At 36.2% G+C, this 14,385-nt stretch overlaps 1 protein-coding gene and 1 non-coding gene across 2 annotated transcripts; one reads left to right on the top strand and one right to left on the bottom strand.

Moving 5' to 3' along the window:
• The first annotated feature begins 301 nt into the window (after nucleotides 1–301).
• LOC133815412 (secreted RxLR effector protein 161-like) lies at nucleotides 302–961 on the top strand. The gene has a single exon (XM_062248256.1). It carries the CDS (start codon nucleotides 302–304, stop codon nucleotides 959–961), a length of 660 nt encoding a protein of 219 aa, XP_062104240.1.
• A 12,492-nt stretch (nucleotides 962–13,453) lies between these two features.
• On the bottom strand, nucleotides 13,454–13,560 carry LOC133820103 (small nucleolar RNA R71). Its single transcript, XR_009886536.1, has one exon. It is a non-coding gene; the product is annotated as a small nucleolar RNA R71 (small nucleolar RNA).
• Nucleotides 13,561–14,385: the final 825 nt, after the last annotated feature.

Raw genomic sequence — 14,385 nt, 5'->3', positions numbered from 1 at the left:
AATATTTGTTTCACAGATATATGTGGATGACATAATTTTTGGGTCAACTTGTGAGAGTGAGGTTACTAGGTTTGTGGAACTTATGCAAACTGAGTTTGAGATGAGTCTAATAGGAGATCTATCTTATTTTCTAGGACTTCAGATTAAGCAATCAGATCAGGGAATGTTTATTTCTTAGTCTAAGTATACCAAGTCCATGTTAGAAAAATTTGGTTTCACTTAAGTCAAACATGCACGCACTCCTATAGGCACCACCTCTAAACTAAATAAAGATGAATCTGGTGACCTGGTAGATCCAACCATGTACCGTAGCATGATAGGAAGCCTGTTGTATCTCATACCTAGTCGTCCTGACATTTCCTTTAGTGTTGGTCTATGTGCCCGTTATCAAGCCAATCCTAAACAATCTCATCTTACTGCTATCAAACGTATTTTTAAATATCTTGCAGGGACTATTGAATTTGGTTTATGGTATTCATGTGATACAAATATGTCCCTGGTGGGGTATAGTGATTCTGATTGGGCAGGATCTCTAGATGATAGGAAAAGTACTTCTCGGGGTTGTTTTTATATAGGGAACAACTTGGTCTCTTGGTTTAGCAAGAAACAACATTCTATTTCACTCTCCACTGCTGAGGCAGAGTACTTTGCGGCTGGCAGCTGTTGTACTCAGCTCATCTGGCTCAATAAGATGCTCACTGATTATGGCCATCCCCAAAAGTCATTGACCCTCTTTTGTGATAGCACAAGCGCCATTAACATTTCAAAAAACCCAGTTCAACATTCAAGGACCAAACACATTGACATACGTTATCATTTCATTAGAAACATGGTTGAGTCTAAATTGCTAACAATTTCTCATGTTTCCACTAATGCACAGTTAGCAGATTTGTTTACAAAAGCTCTTGATGCTCAAACTTATGCACATCTACGAACCAACATTGGTCTCTGCACCATCTGAGAGGTTTGGTGTTTCGTCTGGTCACATTTTTTTCTTCATGTTTTACCAAATTTTTTCCTAAGTTTGTGTGAATTACTTCTTTCTTGCTCACTACTTCTTAATCACACTATTTTTTCCAAGATTTAGAATTGAGCCCTTATTTTCTCCAGCTCAAAAGGCTACCATTATTGGATGCAATGGGAAGAGCTTCCTTTGTACCATCATATGCCCTGAGGAGTTTGCTCCTCCTCCTTGTATTTGATGACCAAAATTAAAAGAAAAGAGACGGCTACATCTCTGATGATGAGTGAAAGCCAGTGCTGGGTATTTGGAAACCTCAGAGTGATTGTTGTCAAAAGAGGATATATCAAATAAAAATACATCAAAAAATGTTTTTAGTTTTGAGTGAGTGGACCAGTTAATGATTCTTGATGACTCTTGGTCCACATGAGGTCTTTTTGCACACACAAATGAAAATAATGGCTCAAATCTCGTGTTAAGAAAAAATTTGTGTGTTTACTTAGGTAGTGTTTTTAAGAGTGTATCTATTACAAACTTTCTATTTTTTTTTTTTTGGTAAGCATGATGCGTATATTTTGACCAGATATTTTTTTTTTGTATCCATGTTGAGCTTATCAAAGTTGTTGTTCATAAATCTCTACTGCCATTCAAGTGTGACTATTTCTTTTATATTGGCTCTTTAGACTTTATTCTTGATTCTTTTTTTTTTTTCAAATGTCATGTTTGGTCTTTCATATATTAGTTTGGGTTATTTTTTTTTAATAGGCTTTGTCATTTTTTTTTCATGCACGGTCAATTTCTTGTAGGGGAATTCATAAGGTCTTTCTATAAGTATAACATCACTTGAGCTTGTGTGAGTTTTGTTTACAGTGTTTCAATTGCAAAAACCCTAAACGAGTTTGGCACTATGAAGCAAAGAGCCAATCGCCGTCGATCGAGTGTCCGACCTTCTCCTGTCGCTGATGCGAATGTCTCTCCTCCTCCGGAGGTGGTTGTCCCTTCTTCTGTGGATGCATCTGAGCCATCTGCAGTCACCACATCGCCTGGTCGGGTTGTGTCCCCTACTCTTGATCCTAGTTTGGCTATGGCCATCGTTTCGATTCCGCCTACCGTCGTGGAGTCGTCTCCATCTCCTCCGTCGCCGTCCCTTCCCGAGGTGGTGACTGTGTCTGCTCCTCCAGTCAGTCCCTCGGTCAATGTACTCCATGCCCGTCCGCCTTGTTCAGTTGGTAAGTCTTCTCCACCCGTCTCTGTATCTTCTCCTAAACGTGTTACTCGTTCCTCTGTCGTGTCTGCGTCTTCACCTGGTGCGTCCTCTCCATTTCCAAACCCAAACCCACTTTCTCCTTCTCCTCCCAAGTCGTCTTCTATGTGTAAGCATTCCTTACCCAAAACTCCCAAGACACGGTCTGCCTCCAAACCCAAACCCAAACCCAAACCCCATGTTCCTGTGCAGTCCAAAGGAAAGGGTAAAATGCTTGTTTCATCACCTCCTAGAAAATCCTCGGCTCCAAAACGTAAGCCCAAAGTCACTCAGTTTGAACCTTCTCCCAAAAAATCCAAGCGTGCCTTTAGCCCTAAGGATTCTGTGTCTTTCGTTGATCCATCCTCTATCCAATACTTTGTTGATGCTACCAAGGCCTTGCATTATCAAAGATGGTTTGCAGTGAGAGACTTGTGGCCTGAATATTCTGTTGTTTTGGAGGATTTTCCTGATTTAGTTGAACTTTTACAGTCTAGGCATTGGGTTAATACCGTGTCCAAATTGGTGTCTCCTCATCCCATTCTCATTAGGGAGTTTTATGCTAATTTAGATAGGTCTGTTTTAGATGGGCGAAATGAGGATTGTCTTACTGCTTTTGTAAGGGGTAGTCGTATAAAATTTGCACCATCCACTATTGCTCGTGCTCTCAAGATTCCAAAAGTACTTAAACCTGCCTATAATAAATTCTTCAATCCAAATCAATCTACCATGGGCCAAGTTCTAACTGGCCTGCCTGATTATGTTTGGGGGAATCATGATATTTCTATCACAAAGTTGACTCCTTTCTATCGGGTTCTTCATCGAGTGGCCTTATATGATTGGTTTCCCAATTCTCACCTCTCATCTGTTACACTTAAGATTGGGAAGTTTTTATATGATGTGGGTACTGGCGTGTCTATTGATCTCTCTACTCTCATTTATGATCGAATTTTTGATGTCGCCTCCTCTACTGGTACTCGTAACAAGCTGCCCTATCCAAGCCTAATTTAGAAGATTATTCAGCCTGCCAAACCGTCGTTGACCACTCATGACTTCAAGGTTGCGAATCCTATTTTGTCTAAAAGTTTTCTGGCAACTCTCAACAAGAAGGTCTCCTCCACTGCTCCTTCTTCTTTGCAGCCGTCTAGGCTCAAAGCTCCTTTGTTTAAAGGTCTGTCTAATTCTAGTTGGCATGTACAGTTATATACCGAGTTCAAGGCCTTCACTAAATGTTACAAGAAAGATCAGAAGTGGCAAATGGCCTTTGAAGCATCTATGTACAAGCTTGTTCAAGTGGTCAAGACCTTGGTTGTTCAGTCTGAGTATGGCTCTCAGTTATCCCCTTCGATTGATGTTTCTCCACCAGCATTTCATCGGGACTCCTTTGGCGAATCTTCTGGGGCTCCTGAGTCTTCTGTTCCTATTAAGGGGGAGTTCACTAGTCCTGCTCAGGTTTCCTCTTAGGTGCCTCCAGTCTCATCTACAGTGCCTCCTGCTGACATAGAGTTGGACACATCAGTTCCACCAACGCTTCCTGATGCCCTTCCTCAGGCTCCTGATTCAACTACACCTCTCCAGGGGGAGCAATCTGATGCAGCTGTCAATTGATTGTGGTCACAGATTATGCTCAATGAAGGGGGAGATGAACTTATATTACTTCTTTTGTTGTTTTGTTCATGTGTTACTCTTTGTTATTTTGGTCGTTTAAAACTTTGTTTCCTGATTCCACATACTCTTTTATATTTTGTTCGTATTTTGGCTGTTTAAGACTCTGTTTACTTTTTGTCCAGACTATTGTTGGTTGCATAGTTAATCTGTTGATTTACACTGTTTTTTTTTTTTTTTGTCATTGACCATAATTGTCAAGGGGGAGATTGTATGGACCAATATTTTCAGTATAACAAATTAGGTCCAGTCGCGTTTGGAATGGTCTTATGTTATGTCTGGAGTTTATTCGTTTTTAGTTAGTCTCCACGTCAGCATGTGTGTAAAGCAAGGTTGTTAGTGAGTAACAGTTGTTAGTTGGTTCTGGTTTATACCTAATTGCAGCTAAGGATATATATTGGCCTGGTTAATTAGTTATAACCAACTCTCTTTGATCGATAGATTGGATTGTGTGTTTTGGATTTTCTTTTCTTTTTTCTTCTTTTGATTTTTGCAGGTTTTGGCCAGAAACTCCATTGAAGATGGTTGAAGGTTTCTGTGCAAGCTCTGGAATCAAGTCGTGATTGCTGAAGGAGTTCAGCTGGGTCTTGATGCTATAGATCCGAAGGTTTTCAGATATGAGATATTGTTGAAGGGAGTTCAACATTGAAGCAAGGGGATCTTGCATCTATAACCAAGGGATTTGGTTGTTTAGGGTAAAAAGCTTCACTGTATTTTGAAATAGATTGTATAGTTTTACATATTGATTCTTGAACTGGTTAATGTAAAATTACTTCTGAATATAGTGAGAGTTATTACCCTGGTTCAGGAAACCCAAGCACTAGTCGGCTGGAATGAGTTTTCAGTGTAGACGAAGCTTGTAATTTCGTGTGTCAACTCTTATGATTGGTTGTTAATGTTCAAGCATAAATCAAGATAAAACCTAGATGAATATTGTAAAACTGGAAAGATAGGCTAAAACTTAGGTTTTTCAGAGTGTAATTCTGAGTCTTTAGTAGAGTCACGAGGAATTAATAAGTTAGCAAATTTATATGTTAGATTTATGATAACTTATTGGAGATTGATTTCATAGGCCCATGGTCCCCATTGTACCTTGGATATAATCATCTAGATAGTCTCAATTAATTGATTTAATTATCAATTAGAATTATCAAAGTTGATGAGGTCAATTTTGGATAGTTTCGCAGAGTTATGTAATTTTGAGAAGAAAAGAGAAATTAGGGCAGATTTATTAATTAAGATAAATTGGTATCTAAATTAATAAATAAGTTTAAATCAAGGTTTAAATTATAAATAATTAATTTGATAAAGGATTTAAATAATTATTTAATTAATTAATTCAATAGAAAATAATACAGGCCTTGATTTTAAGACCAATGGGCTTATAATCAAATGGGAAATTTCACGGGTCTAAAGCCCATGATAATTTCGACCTAGGGCTGTTAATTGAGTATTATTTTATTTATTTTTTAATTAAATTAAATGGTCTAATTGAGTCTATAGAATGAGTGCTAAGTGAGAGAAGAAAACATAAGTCACAGGTCAGATTTTCTGATAGTTTTTAGATTCTCTCTAAACACAAGTCATTTTCTAAGCCTCTTTATTATTTTCTCTTCTTCTCTCAGTATCTATCTCATGTGTTGAGAATTTCCCACTCTAGTCTAGGTGATTCCAATACTTTGGAAGACTGTGAAGAAAATTGAAGATCGGTTCAGTTTCTTGATAATACTTTGCGACAGAAAGGATACAAGGGTTAGAGAAACTAAAGGAAGGACTCATTCATTCCGCTGCGTATACTGTAAGTATTCTTTTCATTGTTTCTCTTTGAATTTAATTTTAGAAACATGTTCTAGGTTATCTCATAATAATTTGTTTAATATTAGATCTACATGAAAATAAATAAAGAACTTGTATAAAGTATCCCAACAACTAGCCTCAGAGCCTTTGGTAATCTTTATTTTCATGCATGAACATGTTAAAAATTGGATTATTTGATGTGTTTGAATAATTGGATGATTTTTTATGTTTTTACAAAGCATATTGATTTTATGTGATTATTAGCAATTTTTATGTTATTTTGTTGTATTTTCTACACTAATTTTTATATATGTTTTTTTTGTATAAAACTTGTTAAAAATTAATTAGAAAATGGTTTTGGTTTGAAAAATTGCACAAAAACAATTTCTGAAATTTTTTTAGCCTGGCTGCCCATGCATTCGCGCACGCCCACGCGCACCAGCCATCCGCGCACGCAATGAACAGTACTGGATACTGTTCATCTGAATTTTTTTTTAAATTAAAGAAAAATAAAATTGTGAAAATTAATTATTTATAATCAAAACAAAAAATATCAGATTTGTTTTATCATTTAAATTTTCTTTTTAAAATAAGATTTTTTTGTTAGTTGAGATTTAAATAATTAGATATTTTCTACAAAGATTCAAATTCAAATTTAAAAATAGACTAACAACTTAATTTTAAATATTTTAATATATTAAAATATTATAATTAAGAAATCAGATATTTAAGATATTTGATTTTAAATTCTTAATATTTTTATTAAATCTTTATTTGAAATATAAATATCTGTTTATTCTATAGTTTTTAATATTTAAATTATTTGAAATTTGTTAGTTAGATATTTTCATGGATATTTGAATTTGTTTAACTGTTTTAAGATATTTTAGGGTTGTTATAATAATTAATATATTATTTATTTTAAAAATGGTTAAAATATTTGCTTATAGTTGTAACAACATAAGATATTTTTGAAAAATAGTTAAGATATTGATTTTAAAATTTATAATTTGTTAAATTTTGAAAAATATCATTTTTTTCAACCAATTAATAAATATTTTTTTTAATGAAATGGGATTTAAATTAACTTTGGTTGATTGTTGATAAATCCTATTTAAATTAATTTAATATTTTTTTTCAAATTAACATAAACCAAGTTGATTATTGATAAATGAAATTTAAATTAAATATTGTTAATTGTTGATAAATTTCATTTAAATTGACAATTTTTTGTAAAAATTTAATTAATTTGAATTTTTTTATAAATTCTTGAAATTAATTGTGATATTTTTGCAAATGAAGTAAATTGTGGTATTTTTTGCATAAATTCATAGAATTTTTCATATAGTAACATGATTAGGCCCATCCAAATATAACATGTTTGTTTGCACTATATGTGGTATTTTTGCAATTGGGCTTAGATGCATATAGTGGCCCATATGTTTGTTAGATATATGGATTTTGCCAAATAAAATATTCATAAAATGATAGGTTTTATTTGGGCCCATTAGAAAATCTAAAGTTTAAATTTATCTCTTGTGGGTGATTCCACTTGTGAAGGCTCATTTGCTTTGCATGACTATAGTGGACCTAATCAATTAATAACAATTAATAAAACGAAGGTTTAAATTCCTGTCTTTTGGACCTTATATGGAAGATATGGGAGTCTTCGTAGTGGGAACGACATACAAGACCCAGCCCTCCTCCATACAAGCCCAATTGTTAAGGTCCATTTACTTAAGTTGGACTTAATTGTATAGGTTCATTATATTAGTTAAACCTAAATATTGATTAGCAACAAATTGATTCTAAATTAATTGAATTTGTTTCAATGTGACACTTTAGAATTAATAGGAAATTATAGGACTTTGGTTTTAAAAATTTAATCTTTTAAAAAAAATTTGGAAAACCATAGTCATTAATTTTCTAAAAATAAATAATAAAATATTATTTTTAAATTTTATAATGAGCTATTTTAAGTATTTTTATTCGATCTCCACCATTTGTTTAACATAGTCAATAGCTTAATGGGGCCTCGAGGCGCTTTGATTCGTCTCCCTACGGAAGGTGTTCATTAGCTATTTTGACAAGGTTAGATTTCAAAAGATAGATAATTATAGGTCAAATTCTACTAGACTCACCCCTATGATGACTACTAGGACTAAATCTATGATTATCGAAATCGTGGATCTAGCTCATAAAATAAGAGGTTTTATTTTCTTATTTTGATTGAATAATAGGTTGTTAATAGTGGTGTCCATTATTAAATGAGTTTACAACTCTATTTAACTAGTGGTATTTTTTAATCTCGCCAATCGGGACGAGGATATCATAGATTAGTTAAAAACCTAAAGAAATAGAGACATGATTGTTTTTGGTATTTTTTTCTCATATCTTACATATTTTTGGTATATGTTGTGTTATTTCTTGAAATTCGTGTGAATAGTAGTTTTATTGAGAAAATGTGATTGATTTATATTTTACTGATAATTTGTAGTTTTAAGTTAAGTAGTATCTGAGTCTACTCCCATCCTTTCTCAACTTTCAATAAAGAAACTCACTGAAGAAACCTTCCTTAATTGGAAGCAGAATATCATCATAGAGTTTATTGGTGACAACTCTGGATTCTTCATGATTGAGGAATCCCCATAACGAACACCGTGTCCGGACGTTCGTGATGGCACTATCAATGCTCGTGATGGCACCGTAAATGCTTGGATAGCACCGTCTTTGCACATGCGTGATGACACTGTGAATGCTTGAATAGCACCATGTCTGCACGTTCATGATCAACTCAAATATGGTCTGACGCAGCTCATGAATGATCATCAGACTTTAAAGTCTATCATGGGTGGACCTAGTAAAGGAGGAGAAAATAAGACTACTGTTGTTGCTGCTGATCCAGCTAAGACTGAAGCTAACCAAGCTTCGTCTTTGAAAGCTGAAAACAAGAGGAAAGGTGGACAAAACAACAACCCCAAGCCTGCAAAGGCTTCAAGGACAAGTGCACAACCTAGTGCACAGACATCTACGGGGATAAATGAGAAAAACAAGAAAGGTAAAGATAATAGTGCTTTCACTGCAAAGAGAATGGGCATTTGAAACAAGATTGCCCTAAGTTTCTAGCAGCGAAAAACAAAGGTAATGATTATAGTTCATTTATCTTGGAAACATGTGTTTTAGAGAATGATAAATCTGTTTGGATTATTGATTCTGGATCTACTAACCATGTTTGCAACTCTTTACAACTTCTTGAATTGTGGGAGGAAGTGGACAGAGGTGGCTTAAAGCTTGGAGTTGGGAACGGAGCGTTTGTTGCGGTCCAAGCAATAGGAAGAGCTCGTTTGAAGTTCGGAAATAAATACTTAATTTTAAAAGATGTATTTTTATTCCGGATTTTAGTGGAAATTTAATTTCAGTTTCCATGTTGCAATTAGAACAAATTGTTATGACTTTCAAAAGTTCGAATATATCTATTTCTTTCAATGGATCACAATTGTGTATTGCATGTTTGGAAAACGGGCTCTATATTCTACGACCTATCGAACCTCTCGCTCTTAACAATGATTTATTCAAAGTAGCTAAACCTAGGACCAATAAACATCAAAAGACTGATAACGATAATATGACATATTTATGGCACTTAAGACTAGGTCACATTGGCTATGATAGGATTCAAAGACTTACAAAGGACGGGCCTTTGAGGGAACTCACCTTAGGTGAATTACCTGTCTGTGAATCTTGTCTAGAAGGCAAACACACCAAGCGTCCATTCTCTACAAAGGTCTAGTTCTAAGATATCTAATGAAACCATCGATGATAGGGCCAAAGAACCACTTGGACTTGTTCATTCAAATGTTTGTGGACCTTTGAATGTACAAGCCAGGGGTGGTTTTGAGTATTTCGTCACTTTCATTGATGATTACTCTAGATATTCATGTCTTTACCTAATGCGTAGGAAATCAGAACCATTTTCAAAGTTTCAGGAATTCCTAGGAATGGCTCAGAACCAATTAGGTAAAATGTTAAAGACCTTGCGATCTGATAAGGGTGGAGAATATTTGGATATGCAGTTCCAAGATCATTTAACTGAACTTGGGATTTTATTACAACTTACTACCCCAGGTACTCCGTAACAAAATGGTGTAGCTTAGTTACTCAACTCTACCAACTTCGTTCTGGGGACATGCAACTGAAACCGCGAATGACATTCTCAATGTCGTGTCGTCTAAATCAATCCCCAAAACATCTTTAGAACGCTGGAATGGTTGTGAACCTAGTTTACACCATTATAAAACCTGGAGGTGTCCCGCCCACATCTTAAGGAAAAAGAAAGGAAAGCTAGAACCGTGAACTGAAGTTTGCATGTTTGTTGGCTATCCTAAAGGTACTCGAGGTGGACTTTTCTATAGTCATTCAGAAAAGAAAGTGTTTACTTCTACAAATGCTACTTTTCTAGAAAATGACTATGTCCAAAACTTCAAACCATGCAGCAAAGTAGTTTTAGAGGAGATGGTTAAAGAATTGACTCCAACCAATGTTCCATCATCATCAACGCGAGTTGATGATGAAATTCCCAATCTTCGTGTCCAACCAACACAAGTCGATTTAAATGAAGAAAGTACCACTATTCCTGAGCAAACAGTCACGGAGCCTCGCCGTAGTGGGAGGGTTTCTAGGAACCCAGTTTGCTATGGATTGGATGGTGAAACCAATATGGTTGTTGGTGACACTAGTGATGATGATCTGTTGTCTTTCAAACAGGCAATGGCTTGCCATGAAAAGGAACTATGGCTCGAAGCCTTGAAACAAGAAATGGAGTCCATATACTCAAATTTTGTCTGGGATCTTGTGGAAGCACCTAGTGACTTTAGGGCCATTGGGTGCCAGTGGATCTACAAGAAGAAACGAGTTGTTGATGGAAATATTGAGACTTATAAAGCTCGATTAGTGGCAAAGGGTTATACCCAAAGAGAAGGCGTGGACTATGAGGGAACTTTTAGTCCAGTAGCCATGCTCAAGTCCAGTCACATCCTCTTATCCATAGCAACCGCTCTCGACTATGAGATTTGGAAAATGGACGTCAAGACAGCTTTTCTTAATGGAAAGCTTGATGAAGTCATTTATATGGATCAGCCAGAAAGATTTAAAGTAGCTGGGCAAGAAGGAAAAGTTTGCAAGTTGAATAGGTCCATTTGTGGACTTAAGCAAGCTTCTCGTTCCTGGAATCTTAGGTTTGATGAAATAATCAAAACCTATGAATTTGAACAAAATATTGATGAGCCCTGTGTTTACCAACTGAAGGCAAATCAAATAGTGGTATTCTTGGTTCTTTATATAGATGATATCTTACTCATTGGAAACAATGTTAAGAAATTATCAGATGTGAAGAATTGGCTGAGCACTCAATTCCAAATGAAGGATTTGGGTGAAGCGAGTTATGTTCTAGGTATCCAGATCATTAAGGATAGAAAGAACAAACTCTTAGCTCTATCTCAAGCAGCTTACATAGATAAAGTGCTTGAACATTTCTCAATGACAAATTCCAAGAAATGACGTTTACCGTCCCACCATGGAATTCATCTTTCAAAGAAGCAGTCTCCCCAGACTCCTGAAGAGGAAGATTAATAACTCTAGGATTTAGAGTTATTTTCACATCTTTAAACTTAATTTTCAAGCCAAAACAAAAGAGTAATGAGTTGTAAGTAGTGTAATTGTGTCCATTTAGTGTATATTTGTATCAAGGGACTGTGTATCTGTATTATCATATTTTTCTTAGTGATTTATGTAGTTTCGTGTTTATGTTAATCAGGAAAGGAGGCTAAAACAGGTGATTGGGAACTTTGGATCATGAAGAGGAACAATTCTGGAAAGAGCATGTTGCTGTACTCTTAATGCTGTAGCAAACATACCGTAGCAATTGGCAGAGCCCAGGAAGAAAACGTGACAAATGCCAGTTGGACTTAATGAGACATAAGTGGCGCTGAGGTGGCGAGAATATTGTACAATTAAGTCAGCTGGATGGTGTGGCAAAGGACAGGGGGGCAAGATTGACTTTGACTTGCTAATTAGGGTAAACCAAGTACCCTTAAAGAGGGCCCAGCCGAAAAATTTGAAGGAGGGGGATCATTTTGGAGAATTCTAAATATTTTTCACTAAGCAAAGTACAGAGAGAAGCAGAAAGAAAGAAGAAGAAGGGAGTACGAAATAGGAGAGAAAAAGAAGACAGACGCCTAAGGGGGACTAGAGCTCAACACTCAATTCTCTCTAATCTCTATCTCTCTTTAATTTTGTATTATTTTCTCATCTCAATTTCTACTCAAACTCCATGGAAATATTCTGTACTGGTTTTATGTTTATAATTTCAGCCATGAACTAACACTCTAAAGATTTGGGTGGTTATGAACCCTTATATATGAACTAATTTCTAAATGCATGGTGAAGTTGTTTATGTCATAGTTCAATTGAATGTGCTGTAATGTTAATTGAATGTTAATTACTGGCCATATTTAGCATTTATTAAGTTAGATCTAACTTGGAAAAGGGAAGTCTAGCTGAACCCATTCAATTGATGCAAGAAACTTACCTAGTTTTAGGTGATTTTTAGTAGTGGAATAGGACTATTTTGCTGCTTTGCATAACCTAAAGATTTGGTGCTTGATGGATTGTTTATAGTCTGTTTTATTACAGGAATGTATTGAGGGAGGTTATAAACAATAGATAGTGAGTTTTGGGAAAAACTCACTGGGTTTTACGAAATCTGTTAACTGTGACATAAATTGCTGACCCATTGCTGACCCATTGCTGTAGCAACTGGAACGAACCGAGGGGAATTAACCACCTAAATCTATTTTTCTCATATCTGAAATCCACCCAGAATTCTTTCATTTTAATCTCTGATTTTTAGTTGAATTAATTTGCTCATTTACATTTATTTTCATAATTAATTACACAACCTTTCTCTTGATTTGGTTACTGTATTATAAACTGTTTTTGGTTGATTTTACATTAATTTAGTTGAAAAGTCCCTGTGGAGACGAACTTTGATACATTATCACTGTATTACTTGTTTTCGATTGTGTATACTTGCGCATATTTTAATCATTAGAAAATTCACAACAAGTTTTTGGCGCCGTTGCCGGGGACTTTAAAATTAAATTCTGTTTTATCAACTATTTTACAGTTTATTTTCATTGTTTTAACCTTGTTGGTTCGGGTTGTGCAAACTCAGGTACCTACAGTGTATGAACCAGCAAGAGGACAGTGAACTTGCTCCTATTGACCCCGAGATCGAACGAACTTTCAGAAAAAGGAGAAAGGATCAAAAGGCTAAAAGCCGAGGCACTATGGCTGAACGTGTTGATGATGAGGGGGATGGCCAGCAAGTTACTAATCCCATTGTTTTGGCAGATGACAGAGTTAGAGCAATACGGGAATACGCTGCCCCTATGTTTAATGAGCTAAATCCAGGCATTGTGAGGCCAGAAATACAAGCAGCTCAATTCGAACTCAAGCCAGTGATGTTTCAAATGCTCCAAACCGTGGGGCAGTTCAGCGGGATGCCAACGGAGGATCCTCATCTCCATCTTTGTTCATTCTTGGAGGTGAGTGATTCTTTTAAGCTTCAAGGAGTGAGTGAAGAAGCATTAAGGCTGAAGCTATTTCCATTCTCATTAAGAAACCGAGCTAGATCATGGCTCAACACTTTGCCTCCCGATTCCGTTACAAATTGGAATGACTTGGCTGAGAAATTTCTGAGAAAATACTTCCCTCCCACCAGAAATGCAAAGTTTAGAAGTGAGATTATGTCATTTCAGCAGCTGGAAGATGAGTCCACTAGTGACGCGTGGGAAAGATTCAAAGAGCTTTTAAGAAAATGTCCACACCACGGTATCCCACACTGTATACAGATGGAGACCTTCTATAATGGCCTCAATGCAGCTTCTAGAATGGTATTGGACGCTTCAGCCAATGGAGCCATTCTTTCCAAGTCTTACAACGAAGCATTTGAGATTTTGGAAAGGATCGCAAGTAATAACTATCAATGGTCAAACACTAGAGCTCCTACAAGTAGGAAGGTGGCGGGAGTTCTTGAAGTAGATGCATTAACGGCTCTAACAGCTCAAATGGCCTCAATGACCAACATCTTGAAGAATATGAGTTTGGGAGGAAGTATTCAGCCAGCTGCTGCCATTCAAAGTGCAGAAGTGTCATGCGTGTATTGTGGGGACGGGCATACTTTTGAGAATTGCCCTTCAAATCCAGCCTCAGTTTGTTATGTGGGAAATCAGAATTTCAACCGCAACAACAACCCATATTCGAACACTTACAATCCAGCATGGAAGAATCATCCTAATCTGTCATGGGGGGGTCAAGGAGCAAGTTCAAGCACAGCACCAGCACAAGGAAGACAAGCATATCCACCAGGTTTTTCACAGCAGCCAAGACCTTCACAACATGTTCAAAACTCCCAGCCGAACTCTTTGGAGAATCTAATGAGGGAGTATATGGCTAAGAATGATGCAGTAATACAGAGCCAAGCAGCTTCTCTTTGTAATCTTGAGATGTAGCTCGGCCAGCTAGCCAATGAAATGAAAACTAGGCCGCAAGGATCTTTGCCTAGTGATACAGAAAATCCAAGGAGAGATGGGAAAGAACACTGTAAAGCTATTCAGCTGCGGAATGGTAAAAATCTGGGAAATTCTGAGGAGATACAGGG

The sequence above is a fragment of the Humulus lupulus genome, chromosome 2, assembly GCF_963169125.1.
Source record: "Humulus lupulus chromosome 2, drHumLupu1.1, whole genome shotgun sequence".
Classification (NCBI taxonomy): domain Eukaryota; kingdom Viridiplantae; phylum Streptophyta; class Magnoliopsida; order Rosales; family Cannabaceae; genus Humulus; species Humulus lupulus.
The sequence above is the reverse complement of the archived record's forward strand: the minus strand, read 5'-3'. Positions and strand labels throughout refer to the sequence as shown.

Excerpts from the sequence above, each read along its gene's own strand:
- LOC133815412 (XM_062248256.1), top strand. The coding sequence starts at position 302 with ATGTACCGTAGCATGATAGGAAGCCTGTTGTATCTCATACCTAGTCGT.